This window comes from Monodelphis domestica, chromosome 6 (genome assembly GCF_027887165.1).
Source record: "Monodelphis domestica isolate mMonDom1 chromosome 6, mMonDom1.pri, whole genome shotgun sequence".
Lineage (NCBI taxonomy): Eukaryota > Metazoa > Chordata > Mammalia > Didelphimorphia > Didelphidae > Monodelphis > Monodelphis domestica.
The window spans coordinates 149,314,467-149,330,647 of NC_077232.1; the positions used below are offsets into that span (position 1 = coordinate 149,314,467).

The 16,181-nt window shown below is 33.5% G+C and overlaps 1 protein-coding gene across 12 annotated transcripts in view; it reads left to right on the forward strand.

Moving 5' to 3' along the window:
* ADGRL3 (adhesion G protein-coupled receptor L3) overlaps nucleotides 1-16,181 on the forward strand; it is a 982,472-nt gene that overhangs the window by 661,243 nt on the left and 305,048 nt on the right. For all 12 annotated transcript variants that reach the window (XM_056802666.1, XM_056802677.1, XM_056802672.1 and 9 more), the window contains one exon: nucleotides 15,282-15,362. In XM_056802666.1, the coding sequence (XP_056658644.1) occupies nucleotides 15,282-15,362 (81 nt within the window). The remainder of the gene's footprint in view (nucleotides 1-15,281; nucleotides 15,363-16,181) is intronic.

A 16,181-nucleotide genomic window follows, 5' to 3' on the forward strand; every position in this document is an offset into this window, starting at 1 on the left:
ATGTGCATTCAGACTCCGTAAGTTTTTTTTTCTTCTCCTGATAGCAGATAGCCTTTTTTGTTATGAATCCCTTAGAACTGTCCTTGATCCTTGTTTTACTGATAATAAAGTCATTCACAGTCAATCATCCTACATTATTGTTGTTACCAAGTTCTCCTTGTTCTGCTCACTTCACTCTGCATCAGTTCATATACTCACTAGGTTTTAGCCACATTCCCTCCAAAACTCATTATCTTTTTTTGCCATATTAGCCAGATTTATATGTGTGAATTTGTGCCTCAGAGTTGTCTTACTTTTCATTTCTCTAATTAGCTCTGATTTAGAACTTTTTATCTGAGTACAGAATGCCTTTCTCAAACACTCTTAATTATAGTATCTTTCCCCTGTTAATTATTTCCTATTTGTCCTGGATATACTTGTTTGTTTCTGCTTGCCTTTGCTTTATTTTATACCCCCAGTGCTTACCATAATTATTACCATAGTACCATAGTGCTTACCATAATTATATAATATATACCCAATGAGTGGTACATATTAAGTGCTTAATAAATGCTTATTGACTAACTGACCTGTAAGAAAAATGTTGCATTATATCAGGCAAATGATAATGAATGGTTGACAAGATTGGCAGCCACAGGAATAAAGATGAGGAAAAAGATGCCAAAAAATGTTAGGGAGATTGATTCAAAAGGATTGCTTAAGTAATTTGAATGTGAAAGTTGAAGGAGAGGGAGAGGAATGAATCAAATACAATCCTACAATTAGGCTTATTGTTCATGTTACTTTGGTTCACAAACTGCTTTCTTCCCTTTGGGAGCTTACCACTGTACATTTTCATCAGACTCTGAATCCTTATCTCTTTACATAGCTTTTCCATTTTCTTGGAAATGTTTACTAGGCAGTTTCTGAATTTTTTTAATGTAGCAAACACAAAGAAAAGAGAAAGATAATTTAATATGTCCTGTTTCTCTTGGGATACTGGCATAGACTTTGAGTTTATCAAACATAAACTCCGGAAGCCAAGATCCCTGGCTCTTGTTCTGGTTCACAACTGTCTTATTGAGACTCTCCTGATGTCATAGTTTTAGTCTCTTGTTTACTTTCACAGGTTAGGTCCCCAGTACTAAGCTGAAATATTTCAACTCCTTTCATTGCTGAAGCTAATCTTCTTTTTTTCAATTTTTGAATGGGAAAAAAAGCTCCTTAAAGAAATTCAGATATCAATGTTTAAGCATTCTTTTCTATAAAATATATTATTTAAGTCCAGAGTTTATGATATGGGATTATGTTGAGGTATGTGTATTTGAGAGAGGGAAAGATAGAGAAAGAGACAGAGAAAGATAGAGACTGAATCAAAGAGAGAAAGAGAGAAAGACAGAGAAAAAGAGAGACAAGAGATAAGGGACAGAGATAGAGAGAAGAGTTCCCTTATTCAGCCCCAAGCCATGCCCTTCTCTACCTCAGTTAAATATAGGAAATTTTACAAATGAATAAAATATGGAGGAAAAACACTAAACTTCAAATCAAAAGATGTCACAGTTAGAGAAAAATAAAATGCAAGCATTAACTCATGTGTGCCACATAATAAACCCTATGAACAAGTTACTACACTTCTTTACATACTCTGCTAGTAAATGTTTGAGTCAGGAATCAAACTTGGGCCTTCCTGACTCCATTTCCAAGATTTTTTTTTTCCATTGTGAAACTGATATGTGCCTAGAAATTCATATAATTATCACTATTTACCCCTTGTCAAGTATAGAAGAAATAGGATTAGGTATACAAAACATGGTTGCTGTACATTAGGAGTTTACAATTTGATTTAATCTAAGCAACAGTTCCCATTATTTAATGTATTCCCTTGCTATTCTTCTCTAAAGACAAATTATAGATGTAATAGTATGTCCTAGTTGCTTTGCCTTATGTTGAAAAGAAATGTAACAAGTGTTCAAAACCAGTTTAAGTTGTCTAAAAGTAATTTGAGAATAACCATTGTATGCCTTGCTAATAAAATGTTGCTATCTGCTGCACGCATTTTTGTGTGTGTATGAAATTCCAATTATAAAACTTTAATTTAAAGTACAATATGAATGCTCACAGAAGAGGAAATTAATGAGCATAAAACATTCAAGATTTTCCTTATTCATGGTATTTAAACTCTGGACTATAATTTAAGTAATTGGTACATTGGGGTTTTTTTCTGCTAGACTTTGATATGTGATTTGAATTTTAAATAGAAATACAATTCAAGAAAATTCACAATTTTATCCTTTGGTATAATAAAAGACAAATTGTTTAAACTGGTTAAAAGGAAGCCACATTGCATTAATTGCTGCCTCCTCTCAATTGTACTACTTCTAAATTATATGTCTAATATACAGCTAGCCAAAGAAAATGTTTACTATGGAGTAAGTATTTTAGATTCAATATTATCCACTTCTGATGACCTAAAATTCTGCCTGAATCATTCCCATCTTGATTTTGCTGATAATAGTAGCATTAGTACTTGAGAAATGTTAATGTCTCCCTTTCTGTTTTTAGTGGTTACATGAATCAGTAATTACCCCCCAAAATAGAGACATGTATGATATACATATAACATACACATATATGTATATGAGGATGTATTGCATCCACTATGTGTATATTCTCTACTGTGCTTTGATCTTTACTAGACTTATTCACTATATGGGTTTTCCAGTGAGTTCTCACTTGTTCAAGGCTAATAAAATTCTGAATTCCCATTTCTCTTTTGTGCCTTTCTCTTTTTTCTCAAAATCATATGCTTGAGAACCTACCCATTCTCTTAAACTTGGACAAGAGTCTTTTCTCTCAATCATAACTGAGCATAATTACAGAATTTAAATAAATATACATGAACATATAATAAAAGCAGCTAAATTGGAGTAAAAGAGTACTGGACCTAAAGTCAGGAGATCTACCACCAAAAATCAAAAATGCCTCTTAACAGTAATCAAATCATCAACCTTTGTCTCCTCAGTTCCACAACTATAAAATGAGGATAAGAATATCAGTAGTTTTATGGTAGGGCTAGAGTAAGTATGAAATTAGATTGGATTTTAAGTGCATTAAAGTCACAAATCTTAAAGCATGAATTAAAAAAAACATATTTATAATTGTTGAAGATACAAAGACTTAAAAAGGAGCAATAGTGCCATCCTGAATTTTACATTCTAGCAAGGTATTCCTCCCTGCCACCTCCCCAAAAAAAATACTGCGAGAAGAGAAATCAGGAAATGAGAAGCTGCTAAAGAAGGGAGTTGTTAAGATAACCTGCAAGTGATTAGATGGATATTACACTGAAGTATGGTTTTGCTGGCTAGAGCCATACATAGGATAATGCAGACTAATTGGATTATTTTGTACATACATATTCAAAATTATTTGGGTTAGGTCCTGAGCTAGGAGAGACAAAGATGAGTTAGACCAAGGTTTAAGATATCGATTTATTTAGTAAGACCCAAGGGTCTATGGCTCTGATCAGAATGGATTGTGCTGGTGCAGGTAGCAAAGAGGAGTCCAGCAAAAGGAGGCAAATAGTAAGATGTCCTCTTGGCTGCATGCCACTATAGGAATGTTACCTATTGATGCAAAATACTTGTTTTCTTTGGGAAATCTGTCTTTAGAAATATGTTGTTTAGGAGTGATAATTATAGCACCTCTACAATGAATATCTCTGCAGTGGATTATTGCAAATACAATCTAGATGAATCATAAAAACTTAAGAGAAACTGAAAGTCAATCAAAAACATCTATAGAGTGTACCTACTATGTACGAAGCACTGTGTCAAGCACTAGAGCTTCAAAGAAAGCCAAAATAATCAGCGACAGAAACCACAGTCCTTGCTTTAAAGGAGCTCACAATCTAATGTATTAGACAATATGAAATTAAAAAACTAAGCAAAATATACATAAACTACACACACACATATAGATAGATAGATATTTTTGATATGGCAAATTGTATAAGCTCAAAGAGAATGTCAATATTAAGGAGGACTGAAAAAGGCTTCTTATAGAAGGTGAAACTGTATCTGAAACTTTAAAGAAGCCAGAAGGGAGAGATGCAGGGAGGAAGAGATTTCCAGGGATGGGGGACAGTCAGTAAAAATGCTCAGAGATGGAAGATGGAGCATCTTGTGTGAAGGAACACCAATGAGAAAGTGATAGGAAAGAGAAATATTTATTAATATTTATTATTAGTGAGTATCAGACACTGTGCTAAGCACTTTACAAATATCTCCTTACATAAAAGGACAGTGTTGCTGACAAACAGAATACATGGAAAGGAATCAGGTGTATGAAGACTAGAAATGTAGGAAGGAGCCAGTTTATAAAGGGTTTGTGAACCAGAGGATTTTATATTTTTTCCTGAAAATAATAGTATATTTTTAGCATTTATTGAATAGAGGTTTAGGAGTGATATGTTCAGATTTAGACTTCAGAAAGATTAGTTTGAAAGTTGAGTGGAGAATGGAGTAGAGAAAGATGAGGTAGATCAATTAGCAATCTTTTTAATTACTCCACCAATGAAATGACAAGGTCTGTACCAGGGTGGTGTCAGTAAAGAAAAGGGAACATCATTGAGATGTGTTGCACAGGTAGGAAGTTCAGGACTTGGCAAATGATTAAGGATGGGGAGTAAGAGTAAAGATTCTAGAATGAAACCTAGGATACAAGCCTGAGTTACTGAGATGATAGTGGTACCATAAACAATAGTAGTGGAGAGTGTTGGTAGAGGAGAAATAATGAGCTTAGTTTTGGACATGTTGAGTTTAAGATGTGTCCAGAACATTCAATTAAAAATGTCCAAGAGGCTGTTGGAGATAGAAATCTACAGGTCAGCTAAGGGATGACATTGGATAAGATAATTTAAGAATCATCCACATAGACACAAAATAATTGAATCCATGAGAACTGATAAGATCCCCAAGTTAAATAGGAAAGAGTGAAAAGAGAAGAGGTCCTATGGAAGAGCTCTGAGGGACAAAAAAGTTTCGAGGGCATGAACTAGAAGAAAATTCAACAAAAGAGACTGAAGAGAGATCCAATACATAGAAGAACCCAGAGAGAATAATGTCATAAAAACTAGAGAGAGAAGAGAAGGCAGAGGAGAGGTCAACAAGGACTGAAAAAAAAGGCTATTAAATTTAGCAATGAAAAGATTCTAAGTAATTTAGGAGAGAAAAGTTTCAGTTAAATGAAGAGGTCAGAAGCCAGACTATAGAGTTAAGAATGAACATCTGATCATGCCCAAATTGGTGATATGCCTCTTTTATCCCTGGTAATGGCAGTTAAGGAGAACATTATGGTAATTGGGGTATACAGAGCTATGATTTCATTAGGGTGGAGAACTCTAAATTTGGAAGTTACCTTAACTAATGTAGATGGGTAACTCATTTGTAACTTGAAATATAAGAGTTGCCTTGGAGACTCAGAGGTTAAATGCCTTGCCCAGATTCTACAGGGCTATTGCTTTAGAGTACAAAGGGATCTTAAAGATTATCAAGTCAAGTTCCCTTCATTTTACAGTTGAAGAAACTGAGGCCTAGAGAAGGTAAATGATTTTTCTAGAGTCACAAAAGGAATAGACACATCAGATGAGATTTGAACCCAGACACTAGATTCTAATAATCTATTTTACCATGATAGATTACTTACTTTCTGAGCTTTATAAATATTTCAGTTTTATTTCCTCCCTTCCCTATCACTCTGCCACTTTCTCAATTAAGTGAAGGTAAAAAAACAAAACTTCTTTCATTCATTTTTCTTTTTCTTCTCTAATTTCCAATTTCAGCTCATGAACAGTGAGTTCCACCTGTGTTAGTGAAACATTTTGTAATAAAGGTCTATGGATTTGTGCATTATTGACTATCTTGTTATTTTGTGGGCATGCCTTCTAACTTTCATAAAGGAACTGAGACAACACACTTTCATTTATTCTATAAAATCATTCTGGGCACAATTATTTGGAGACCTTTCTGTTCCATTAATTTTTCTTCCTCCTTTTTTTCTCGTTTCTTACTTTTCCTCATCAGGATACTTATTACTACAAGCTCTGGCCTTACTCTGATCTTTTCCTACTATGAAAGAGTCATTATTCTTGGTATTTATGAACATTTCAAATATGGATAACAATGACCTTTTAGTAATTTGGCCTCCAAAAATACAAAAAGAGGAAAGTTTTATTTTTAAATGAACCCATCTTATTTACAAATGCACACTGGGAAATATGCTAGTGATATAAAGTTTGATTTATGATTCTAGTAATCCTACTTATTTAAGTGACTATTAAAAATGTAATCCAGGAAATTTCTTTTTTTGAACCAAAATAATAACTAGGAAAGGATTGTGTCTTTGGAAAAATGTTAGTTAAACATTAATATAGCCCTTTACTTCTCTCCTACCACCTCTATCCTACATCTTTCTATAAGATGATAAATTTTTCTTGACCCAAAGACTTATTGAACCATCAACTAAGTTCTGTCAGATCAGTAACCACATACTAAAATATTTGCTATGTGCAAGGAATTGGGTTAATTGCTCAGAACATATATACATTTAAGCAAAAATAAAGGTAATTCCTACCCTCAAGAAGGTTACAGTCTAGAGGTAGAAAAATATGAAATAAAAAATAACTGAAAAGCAGGATGAGATGGAAGGAAAAAGGTTCCCACATATGGCTGAAGAGTCTGGAGAATCAAAAGTGGAAAAAGGAGAAAAGTGAACATACCTAAGCTGGCCAGTTCTCAAATGGAGGCCTTGGGCAGGAAATAATCATTCTGAATAAGGTATAATTTTCTGGGTGGAAGCATCTCAGAATGTGAAGAGAGTGGAAATGGAAAAAGAAGTACTGTTCAAAGCAGTAAAACCATAGATTACAAAAATATTACTAATGGAATTATAGGAGAGTAGGTCATCATCTGGGGCATGGCTAACGGTATGGAAATCTAGTAATAATATTGTGAAAACTTAATAGTTTGTAATTTACAATCTGCAAAGGGTCTTAAGCCTTTACTCTAGGTCACCTATAAGTTACAGAGCATTTGTCTTTTTCCTCAGCTTTTTTTCTGACATTAAATATCATTTCATGGATACTTGAAATTTTGAAGAACTAAGTATTCATTCTGAGGACTTGTACTTTAGGGTTTTTGGCATAACAATTTCATTTATGTGACTTCTGTTACAAGGTTCAAAGGTGCTAAATGTTGTATATATTCTGCAAATATTTATGGGTTCGGTGCTGTAAAAGGGAAAAAGGGGTTACTTATATAAAAAGGTTGGACTGGATTATATTTAAAATAGGGTCACCAGAAATTTATATTTATTACAAAGAGATTTATTTACAATTTATTTACAAAATACAGAGAGAATGAAGTAGGAAATCAGAGAGAGGATAAGATAAGATATCTAGTCTAAGCACTAAGTAATTTACTCCCAATCCCTGGCTCAAACCAGGCAGGGAGAGTTAGTTTCAGCAGGCCTCAGCAAAACCAAGGACCTGGGGAAGTCTCTCTCAAAAGGATAGGTCTCTCTTGAGGCTAGTCTCTTCAGAGAATCCAGGAAAGGATTCAGCCTTTTCACTCACCACATGTCAGTCCAAAAGGAAGAGATTTAAGAACAGCCTCACCAAGAATAGGGTCTCAGGTCCAGTCAGCAGATTCTTCTTCAGCCTCCACTCCAAGAAGAACTCCAAGTAGGACTGACTCAGGAAGTTGTAACTCCTTTTTAAAGACACTTTCTTTTGCATCACTTCCTGTGCCTTCCCCTAATTTTACATCTACCAATTATAGTAGAAGCTTTGCTTCAGGACTACCCCAGGGGCCATCAGTTTAATTCTGATTCATCACCCACTATTGCACATGTGGGTCACAGACCTCCCCCACTCAAGTGTGAATGGGGTGTGTACACCTTTGGTGATTAAATCTAAAAATAGGCACTTTAGGTGATTAAATCTAAAAATGGGCATGGGAGTTAATTTAATTTTCAAAATCAGGGGAGAGTTAATTAATTTTATTTTCCCAATAAGAGGAGAGTTAAAATTAATCTTTACAGTACTAATAATAGTAGTTGTCTTTAGACCCCTTGAATTATTTTCCATATTGGTGTTTCCATAATTCTGCAAGTTGATATTAACTCAGCAAATCAATTGTTCAAAAAGTACAACAAAATAAAGATATTATCTTTGACATTTTCTGAGAACTTTTCCTTTGTTTATGCCCATAAGCCCCTGAAATTCATTATAACCCTAAAATGTTAGTGAATTCATATTTCAAATATATAACTAACACAAAATTTGGAGGAAGGATAAATTTAACTTTATCTAGTATCTTTGTTCCTTCTTAAAAGTTGTTTTCTAGAAAATGTTGTGTAAACTATAAAGGTTATTTTTGCATTGCTCTAGTTATATCTTCCTTCATTGTTACAAAAAAAAAATTTTTACTAGGGAAAATTCCATCCCTGACCTTTGCTCCATCATCACTAGCTTTATTTCCCAAATAAATCAAGCATGTAGTTATTGTGATATTTTCTCTTATTTTACTAACCTGATTGGAAAAAAGTACACCTAACATCATGAAAGAAGGAAAACAAGCTGAAATGAAAAGATTAGAAACAAAATTGGCAACTTTCTCATTCTTACTTTGATGATTAGTTTTGATTGGTGTTTACATTTTTACCTGAAAGTAGTCTTCAGGAACACCAGATGGTTTAAGTGAGAGTGGGATTTGAAGATGGAAACACAAGCTGTTATAATGCTAGGCATGCCCAATTTTCCATCAGCAAAAAAGACATCTTGACCTATGGGCATTTTATCAGTAGCAGAGAGTTACTTTTCAAAAAGAAATTGGACTGCTTTTTTGAGAATGTCCAGCTATTTTTGGTACTGATTTTAAATACTTATTACAAAACTCTACATGCCATCCTCAAATATTGTTTGGTATGAGCACTTCATGGTTCCTACATGGAATCGTTTTTTTCGAGAGACAGAGGGATATCACTTTTTAGGGTTCATATGTGTGACAAGAGGAAAATGATAACATTATTAAAGAGCCCAGGAGCAAAAAAAAAAAGACAGATTTTTGTATTGTTTTTGTTGGGGGGGAAAGTGCTGATTCTCTGGAGAGAAAATCATCATCAGCTGCTGAAAATTTTAAAGCAAGCAAAAAAATAGCATAAAAGCTTTTTGGAGAGCTATAGACTACTCCACTTATTTATAGTGCTCTATAGAAAATGAGTAAAAATTGGGATGAAAGGTGGTGAAGCTAAAGAAACCAGGAGGGACTAGGTTGTAGTAAATGCTTTTTACTTGAAGCGATGAGCTTCTTTATTTCTCCCCTTACTTATCCCCATATTTTATTTATCTCATTTTTCATTTGATGGACAATGATGACAGATGTGAGCATAGTATCTACTAAAATATGTAGAATTTGATATAGATGGTCTGGGATAAGTCTTTGAAATAAGAAACTTTATTTCATTACTCTCTACTGTTCAAAAGGAATTTAATTCCATCTCTAGTTTTTTCCTTTAGTGGAGTTTGCTTTGAAAGTTAGGCCTAATTCCCTCTGCCCTTTAAGCACGTTTTATTTTTGAGACCCTTATTTTAAAAGAATTTCCTTATAGAAAAGAAATCTTAAATGTTGTTCCTGGTGCTATGTGGGGCAGATATAATGGCTGCAGCGCTATTTCCATATTAAGATGCATAAATTATTATGAGGTATTTACTGTATTGTAGAAAACATTCAGTAGTTCTGTGACACAAAGAGCTGAATAAATATGTATTGTATCAGAGTTCCACAACTTAAGAGGCACATAGAAAAATTGGAAGTGTCCCCAGGAAGAAGTGGAAGTAGGAATTATGTAAGGGATTAAGGAACTGACTGCCTGTTTGAGACCCTGAAGTGACTTCCCTCAAGATTCATGCACCTCAGCTCTTGGCAGCATTTGGCATTGTTTACCAGAGACCTTGACATTTCTTTCCTTGCTTTCCATTACAATACACATTTCTAGGTCTCTTTCCAACACTTACCCCATTCATTATCAAGCATCTATTTATCCCTCTAATCCCCCTCCCTGAGTGGAAAAAAAGAAAGAAAACCAAAACCCTTATAACAACAAGGCATAGCAAGAAAAATAAATAACAGTGTTAACTAGATTCAAAAATCTATGTATGGTGCTGTATAATTAGTCCTTCACCTTCTTGTGAGGAGGTGAGTAGTATTCCTTTTCGTCAGTCCTCTGGATTCAGTCACCATTTTGTTGATCAGATTCAATATTTTTAAAAATTGTACTTTTTTGCCTTTTTTTATCTGTCAGTTTTTCTTCCCAATTATTTGAAGTTTGCTTCTTGTACTTCTTTCTTGCCCTACTATAAATAGCCTCCCAAATTATGTATTAAGTGTCTAAAAGATTTTCTAGTTCTGTCCATCATAATATGGCATTGAATTCAACTGACTCCAGCTCACCTTAAATATTACACCATTTCTGCCAATGGCTTTGCAGTGGCATTCTGACTGCTAGGCTATAAACCTTAGTGTCAGCCTTGACTTTGTCCTTTTCTGTATTCTTTGTCTTCAATGGTCATCAATGATGGCCCTTTCTTCTTTGAAATGTCTCATATTAACTTATGTCTCCTTTGTTTGGGATATCATTACTTTATTACTCAATTATATCCATGGTTTCCTAGCTGATACCCTGCCCCCAGTCTTTCTCCAATATAATTCATATTGCATAAGATTAATCTTTTAACACATCACATTTAAAATATATTTTCCTTTATGAAGAAACTAAATTGATTCCCTACCTCCTAACAGCTGAAATCTGAATGTCCTTCTTGAATTTGATGATATTTCTTCAAGCTCACCTTATTTTCTATAAGGCTCATCACACTGCCCTCCACAAAAATTATGGATTTTTTTAGAGTGAGGAGGACAGAGGCTATGCCTTCACTCATGCATTTCTTAGCTCTGGGTTTACTCTCTCATATGTTTTTGAAATACTTTATTGACTTCTCTGAGTTGTCCTTAAAGGTCTAGCTCACCAACTTTTCACTAATTTTGCTACAAAAATATTTTCTTATTTTTCAGATTATTAAGATGCATAGAATTTGTTGCTAGAATATACTTTAACATGTATCTAGATAAACCATTTAATTTTACAATTAAAAAAAAAGGTTCCAAAGAAGCTAAGTAACATACCCCAAATTCTTATTGTTAGAAACTGGAAGAAAATATATTCAGTCCAAGTCCTCAGGTGCTCTTTTCCTTTTCATGAAACAAAAAAAGATACTAGACCTAATCTAAAAGAAGCCATCCAAACTATTTTTGAGTGGAGGATTCAGGGGGGGGGGGGGGATGAGTGAACTGCAAGGAAGAGAAGGACAGGGTTAAGTAAAAGTTACTCTCTTAGGGCAGATAACATTGCAGTACTGAAGTCTGATTTTACTTAAATTTATTTTTAACTCACTTTAATGATATTAACTTTATGATATGAAAAGCTTGAAAACTGATTAAATAAGAACACCAGATATGTGCATTGAAGAACAGTAAAAACAGAAAGTTACAACCAGGAGACTGAGATCTATCAATAGATATCAAAGCATTTCAAAGTAGACTTCTAATTTGGTTGCAAACATAATCCCCTTTTCTCTGCCATATCTCTTTTCATTTTTCCAGGATTGATAAAGACAGAAATAAAGCTAATAGTAAAATCTCTCCTTTTCTCCTCTACCTCTGCTCTGTAACTTTATTGTTATTAGTAATCTACCCCATGATCATGGGCTTTGCTGACAACATCCTATATAAGTCAATCAATAAGCAATAATTATACTCTTAACATGTGCCAAACATTGTGCTAAATGTTGAGCATAGAGACATGAGCAAAAAGAAAGATAATTCCTGCCCCTGAGGAACTAATGGGGGCAAAAAATATATAACAAGGGTACTAAAAGAGCAGGGTAGTTAGAAAACCTGAGCTGAAGTAAGAGTTTGGTGGTCTGACGTTCTTTCTTAAAATAGAAATTCCAGGAAGTCACCAGTGGGAGAAGGGACCCAAAGAGAAAGAATCAAAAGGTAACTGAGGAATGGTGGCCAAATCTAAGGACTGGTTTTACCTTTCTCCACAATGGAGGAAAACTCACCAATGATTAAAAGGATACCCAGGAGAAGAAGCAGGAAACCCTGTTCATGAGAGTTTTACTGTCATGGTGTTATAAATATCATGATCTTCATACATTGAAGAAAGAGAAAAAAATCCTTCAGAAGAAAGTTAGGAATATTACTCTGTAGAATATCTTGTTTTTAGTCATTTCAGTCAGTTCAACTCTTTATGAGCCCGTTTGAGGTTTTCTTGACAAAGGTACTAGACTAATTTGCCATTTCCTTCTCCAGCTTATTTTATAGATGAAGAAACTGAGGCAAACCTGGTTAAGTTACTTGATCAGGGCAAAATTGCTAGAAAGTTTCTAAGGCAGGATTTGAACTCCAGAAGATGAGTCTTCCTTACTCCAGGCATAGTGATCTATCCACTGTGCCATCTAGCTGTCTTGTGAAGTATCCTAGGATCATATTTCTATTTGCTTCAATTTCATCTGCAAAATGTGCAGAATAATAGCACTGATCTCTCAGAGTTGTTATGAAGATGAGATGAGATTTATGCAAAGCATTTAGTTCTTGGCATATAGTAAGTGCTATATATATGTATGTACATATATAGTTATTAATTACTTCATGTTAAGACTTGACTAAAATTCCTTTTACAGAGAACATTTGAAATATTTCAGTTATTAATATTCTAAACACTAGAGCATAGCAGGTAAACAGCAAAGCATCTGATAATTACAGATAAATTGATGTACTTTTTCTCTATAATATTAAAGACATACCCTCTCCACTCAACAGCATGCAATTTTCAATGTTTCATTTCCCTGGAAGTAGAGTATTCCTTATATTGCTGAGAGCAGAGTAGTATCTGCATAATGTTCTTAAATGTCATTATGAGGAACCCTGAAGACTCTACCCTCTCCATGGTCTGCATTGCCAGCTAGAAAAATGCTTAGGGCAACAGCAGCTACTATCAACAGGGAGCCATATTAATTATTTAGAATGTGCCTCATAAGAGGAATCAACAGAGTTTATTACAAGAGGAATATTACTTGAATCGGGAAGGTTACTCTAGCTGTTATCATAATCTATGTATCATTAACTTTCCTTGTTTAGAAAAAGAGATTAATAACCCTATGAATTGTTCCTATAACTATGTGAATTATAACTGCATAGTTTCATTATGAAAAGAAAAGTTGGGTTCATTCAAAATCCCTTTAAAAAAACAAAAACAAAATATACACTCTAGGAAAAGACTTAGAAATTAAACTATATGAGTTTTTTATAATAATTTGGAAATTTTAGACATGATATGATAAACTGTTTTTTTCTTCTGTCATTATGAAGCGACCTCTCTCATTTCTTTTATTTTAATTCAATTTTTGATGTTCTGAACTTTAGAAATAACAGTAATACACAAGCATTTTCATATACAGGGAAAGCTTCTTAATAGCTTTGGAAACTAGGCTACTGAACTTTTCATCTGTTACTTTATCTATCAGATGAATACTAATAACTTTAATTCATGCTTTTTGTTATCAAAAGAGTAATACATGTGTATATGCATCAATGAGAAGTATCTTGTTGTAATGGGTAGGGTGGAGTTTTAGAGGTAGAAAGACCCACATTTACAACCTTTCTCTGACATATATGTGACCTTGGATAAAATTCTGCTTAATTACATAGAGAGAGTCACCAAATCAGAGAGATCTCGAGATATAGAAATCATTGGTTTAGACTATGAAAAATATAGTTAACTCATAGTGAACAATAAAGGGTAAAGAATGAATACATAGCTACTTATTTTTAAAGCTTTTTTTCCCCACATCAGGTGTTGTAGAAATATCTCAAGTATCTGATGAATTTATTCTCCTACTCTTCATGATAAAAAATGCCATCTGCCTCCACAGAAAGAACTGATGGGGTGTGAAGACCGACTGGACTTACTAAATTTCACTTTATATCTTCATTTCTCTTTTGAGTTCTCTTTCACAAAATGACCAATATGGAAAAATGATTTACAATCTTACACATGTAAAATCTGTATCGAATTGCTTGCTGTCTCAGAGAGGTGATTTCAGGGAGGGAGAGAGAGGGAGAATTTGGCTCAAGCTTTAAAAAATGATTAAAATTTGTTTTTTTATGTAAATAAAAGAAAAAATAAAATATTATTTGGAAAAAAGTTATTTTACTACTCAGTGAACTCTAGTGACTCCCTATTAGTTCTCTGGTATTTACTATAATTCACCACCTGGTCTTCTTTTCTGACATACAAGAGTCCTCCTCAGAAACACTAAATCAGCCAAATCAGACTTGATATTGTTCCTTTTACTAGACACTCCCCATTAGACAGTAAGTCCCTTTTCTTTGCCCATTAGAATGTAAATTCTTAGAAGGAAGGGATTGTCATCTTATAGTCTTATTCCCAAAAGTGCCAGTCTAATGTGGAGCACAAAAATGCTTAATAAATGTTTGACAACTTGACTCCATTGTCTGACCTGTATCTTTTGTACTCCAGGCCTAAGATGCAATATACTATACTATTATCTTCTTTTTCATATATGACTGAATAAGTTCTTTGAAGGCAGGGAATAGTTCACTTTTCTCTCTGGAATCTTGGAACCTAATAATGTGGATGGACACATTATAGGGATAAATGTTTGTCAGTTGATAGATTACTAATTGAGCTGGTTGTGCTTTTAAGGCAGATCATACCTTGTAGACATATTTTTTAAACATTTTAGAAGTTCCATTATACTAAGAGTCATGAATCATTTCCTCCATGTCACATAGCAAGTTAGGGAGAGAGAAAAAGAATTTGAACCCAGTTCTTTCTGACTGACCACTGTTTTTGCTAGCCAATCTGATTTTTGAAATATGAAATATTTTACCTACTAATCGAATGGTACTGAATGTTGTAAATAACACAGGTTCTTTCTAGAATAGGGGGCATTGAACAGTCTCAAAGAATTTAAAGCAAAGATTATACTTTGAATTATGTTCATTCAGTAGTATGATGATTGAAAATAAAAATCTTATACCTGTGGTGGTCGATTCATTTGGTGGTAGAATGAAAGATAAAAAGGAGAAAGAATAAAATGGTATTGTTAACAATAAATTTAACAAAGGAAATTAAGTTGCTTCTTCTTGGGTCTACAGGGCAGGCACATCATGGGCAAGTTTCATACATCCCTCCACCTATACACCTGGACTCTGAGGTGGAAAGACTCCCTTCTAAAGGTCAGTTTCCATACTTTTAATTTTATCATATTTATTTTGCAAAGTATTTCTAAAGATAACATCAATGTATATTCAGAAATTAAAAGTCCTTCTGCTTCATTCATTCATTGGATTAACCTTCGTTAAATTCCCATTGTGGGTATTCCTTCCTGAAAACTGGTAGTCTATTTGTACAATTTTGTTTTCTCTTCAAATATTATTTACTAATTAAGACACTAAACTTTTATTGATTCTTTATCTTAATTATATATTTTAAATTATATGCTACTACATTAACTTCATAATATCCAGCATGCATGAGAGAATATAAAAATACGTTTTGCTGTTTTCATGGCATCTTCGTTATCAATATTTTTCAGACTGTCAAAAAAATACTTATTTCACACATGTGAATATTTGCCTACTAATAACAGATTTTGACTCCACCTCATGTTTTGAAAGGTTGATAAAGTAAAAGAAAATACTGCCCACTGCCAACTAAGCTCATGATAATTAGCTTCTCCAACCTTAGATAGATTAGTAATTTATATGCTCTCTTTCTAACTTGTAGCTCTGACATTAATGGAGCTTCTTTATATTATTCTTTATGCTATACCTTCTCTGTACTAAGATTAGATAGAAGAGAACGTCTTTCATAAAGAAAACATTAAATAGTGCTAAATATACTAAAATGTACATATCTGTGTATAATTCTAAATATATATATAATATACATCTTATATGTTGTAACAGTTAAATTAGTTTCTCTACTAAAAGTATTATATTTTAGAGGTTTATTAAAGATTATTAGAAATCAAGGATAAAGAAAATACAAAATAA